General features: G+C 43.2%; 2 protein-coding genes across 3 annotated transcripts in view; one reads left to right on the top strand and one right to left on the bottom strand.

Annotated features, from left to right (window-relative positions):
• Positions 1–2,315, bottom strand: part of LOC125032551 — a 3,996-nt gene extending 1,681 nt beyond the window's left edge. The window contains exons 1-3 of one of the 2 annotated variants that reach the window (XM_047623760.1): positions 2,185–2,296; positions 1,058–1,303; positions 1–938 (exon numbers count right to left, since the gene is read on the bottom strand). The exon at positions 1–938 is cut by the window's left edge and continues 1,681 nt beyond it. In XM_047623760.1, the coding sequence (XP_047479716.1) occupies positions 752–938; positions 1,058–1,269 (399 nt within the window). In that variant the 5' untranslated portion in view covers positions 1,270–1,303; positions 2,185–2,296 and the 3' untranslated portion in view covers positions 1–751. The other variant, XR_007115550.1, reaches the window with a different exon arrangement.
• Positions 1–2,500, top strand: part of LOC125032550 (cilia- and flagella-associated protein 418-like) — a 17,704-nt gene that overhangs the window by 13,263 nt on the left and 1,941 nt on the right. The window contains exon 4 of the mRNA XM_047623759.1: positions 2,137–2,500. This exon is cut by the window's right edge and continues 1,941 nt beyond it. Within this exon, the coding sequence (XP_047479715.1) occupies positions 2,137–2,386 (250 nt within the window). The 3' untranslated portion in view covers positions 2,387–2,500. The remainder of the gene's footprint in view (positions 1–2,136) is intronic.

Below are 2,500 nucleotides of genomic sequence, written 5' to 3'. Positions count from 1 at the left end.
TCAAGGATTTGGGTGATGGCATGCTGTCACTTCCTAGCTGCAGTACGGTTCCTGGTGGAGTAAGCCCCTCCTCAGAAATCCCCAAGGTCAGAAGCAAGACCTACTCTGGAGGCCTTCTCTGCCCAGGGCAAGATGGATGGCATTCCTATACTAAACTTGGACTGGCAAGTTATTGGATAGTAGCTCACCATCTGATCACCATCATTGACACCTTTCATGCTGATATTGTAATCCTTTACTACCAACGGCTTATCCCTTTCCATTGCAGCAGTATAGACTCTTGACAGCATGGTGATGTTGCTGCAATCCTGTCTTGATGCTGAAGTTGTCGACATCACCATTTCCTCCTCACACCAAGGTCTTTTGGCATGAACTTCCTGTTCAGCCAGGCTGTCCCTACTGCATTTGTCCATTTTGCCTGTAACATATGAAAGAGACTGGGAGACATGTACCAGTTGTCAAAGAAACAATTGATATCCTATCCTAAGGAAGCCACCGGTCTCCATCAAGTGAAGCACCGCTTTCATGCACCAACGTAAGTCGCCATGGTCCTGCCTGGTGTACACCTTGAAACAACCCTCTTGATCGGGTTGTATATCTTGAAGGCTAGTCACCTATGGAACTTCCATAACAACTCGTTAATGACGATGTTCTCCCCCGGCACAAATGTTGACCAGATCAAGTCATTAAGGGCATCGACAACTGGTTGGAGCTTCCAAATCCTGTCCTTAGGGATGGAGGAGGTGTATCATCATCTGGTCAAATGATCCCTGGTCATGACCTTGGCAATACGTTCATGGTGCAGGAAGCTGTTGGTCGACCAGTATTCACAATAACTGGGACGTCCACCATTCTTGTGATCACTTGAATCCCAAAATCTGCCATGAGCTCCTGCCTGGACGTGAAGTGAGGCGGCAGGAGGGTGGGCAGCCGTATACCTGTGGGAGTTGTAAAGAAAAATAAGTAATTATAATATTCTGATAGCTTAATGGAAGAGATATTTCCTCAGCATGAATACAAATGGAAAGAACACAAAAGCGATAATAACAAAACTTACAAGTTGGTCTCCTTGATGACTAGATCAAAAAGATCAACACTAAAACAAAAACAAAAAAATCTAAAGATCTCCAAGGGTATGCTTGACACATCCATGGTAACTTGACCCAGGGCCGCCTTGGAAGCTGAAACACTTTGGGACGTTGTCCTCCTGTCTCCAGACAAAGTTCCTGGACCCTGGAGCATTCCTTTGCAGTTGTTTGGCAGCCACATTGTAGAGGGTTCATACTGTTTGCGTGGTGTCGACCTGCAAGATGTAATCTAGTTCATCCTCAGAACTAGATACGTTGAAGCATGGGTCTACAGCATCCTCAGCCCTACTGGCAACCACTCATTGCCACTCTCCTAGGAGCAGTTGAAGAAGGTGGGAGACCAGGGAGAAAACTGAAAACAGCATGGCCCCAAAGCACCTTGGCAGGAGGTGCCAATAAAGTCGACAGCTGGGGGTTATTGACCTCAGAGGAGAAGGAGTGTCTGAAAAAAAATTTAAACCGAGGCATTGTGAAAGCGAGTAATGAATAAAGTGTAAGCACTTCTATCTATATGGGAAATTTCTCACTTTAACTTGGCGGGGAACATGTAACCAGCAGTAGCCAGTGAGATCAATGCAGCCTGGGTCATATGTAACACAACATAAACAATCTGGTCATAGCCTAGTGTACTGAAATCACTTCCTTATGTGACATCATTTACTATTACTTGGAAGTAAGATAGCAGCTGTAAAGTGACATAATTTCCTCTCTGTGTGAGTGTGTGTGTGTGTTTGTGTGTTTGTGTGTTTGTGTGTGCGTGACATAAAGTGGTTATGTGTGCAATAAGAAATAGTCTTGGAAATATCCAAGTTGACATAAAAGATGTTACTGAGGTCCATCTCTCAATATCTCACATATGAGACACCCCAAAATGGTCCACTCTTACTTTAGTGGGTTGTTAATTTTTTTTTATGTGTAGATTTATTTTTTATTACTGACAACATGTGATATTCATATATCCAACAGAGTGAAATGTGTAACCTTTTTATTGTTAATTTGAGAATTTCAATTTATTAAATCTTATTTTTTCCTCAACTTCATTTTACAGAGCATGCAACCAGCTTCGGTGCTTGGAGTGTGATTGCGCAGTCATCACCTTTGAAGGGTTTCAGTGGTCAGACAACACTGATTATCTCTTCCTCCGCAACAATTACCCTGTTGCTGCACGACTCAGGGCTCGTCTCAATCCTCTCCGTGGGACCCGAGCATACACATGTCAGTGTAAGCAGCGATCTGTGAATGCAGCAACACAGCTTCCTGCAGATTCTGAAATGAAGTGGGTTTGTGGAAAACACTGATGTATTCTTATCCTGATTTTTTTTTTATCATCATTACCCATGTGGTGTGTGGGGGTATAAGTTTCTTACTAGTTGCTACAAGAATTTATTAGTTTCTTGTATGAGAAATTTGAG

The sequence above is a fragment of the Penaeus chinensis genome, chromosome 14 (assembly GCF_019202785.1).
Source record: "Penaeus chinensis breed Huanghai No. 1 chromosome 14, ASM1920278v2, whole genome shotgun sequence".
Lineage (NCBI taxonomy): Eukaryota > Metazoa > Arthropoda > Malacostraca > Decapoda > Penaeidae > Penaeus > Penaeus chinensis.
The sequence above is the reverse complement of the archived record's forward strand: the minus strand, read 5'-3'. Positions and strand labels throughout refer to the sequence as shown.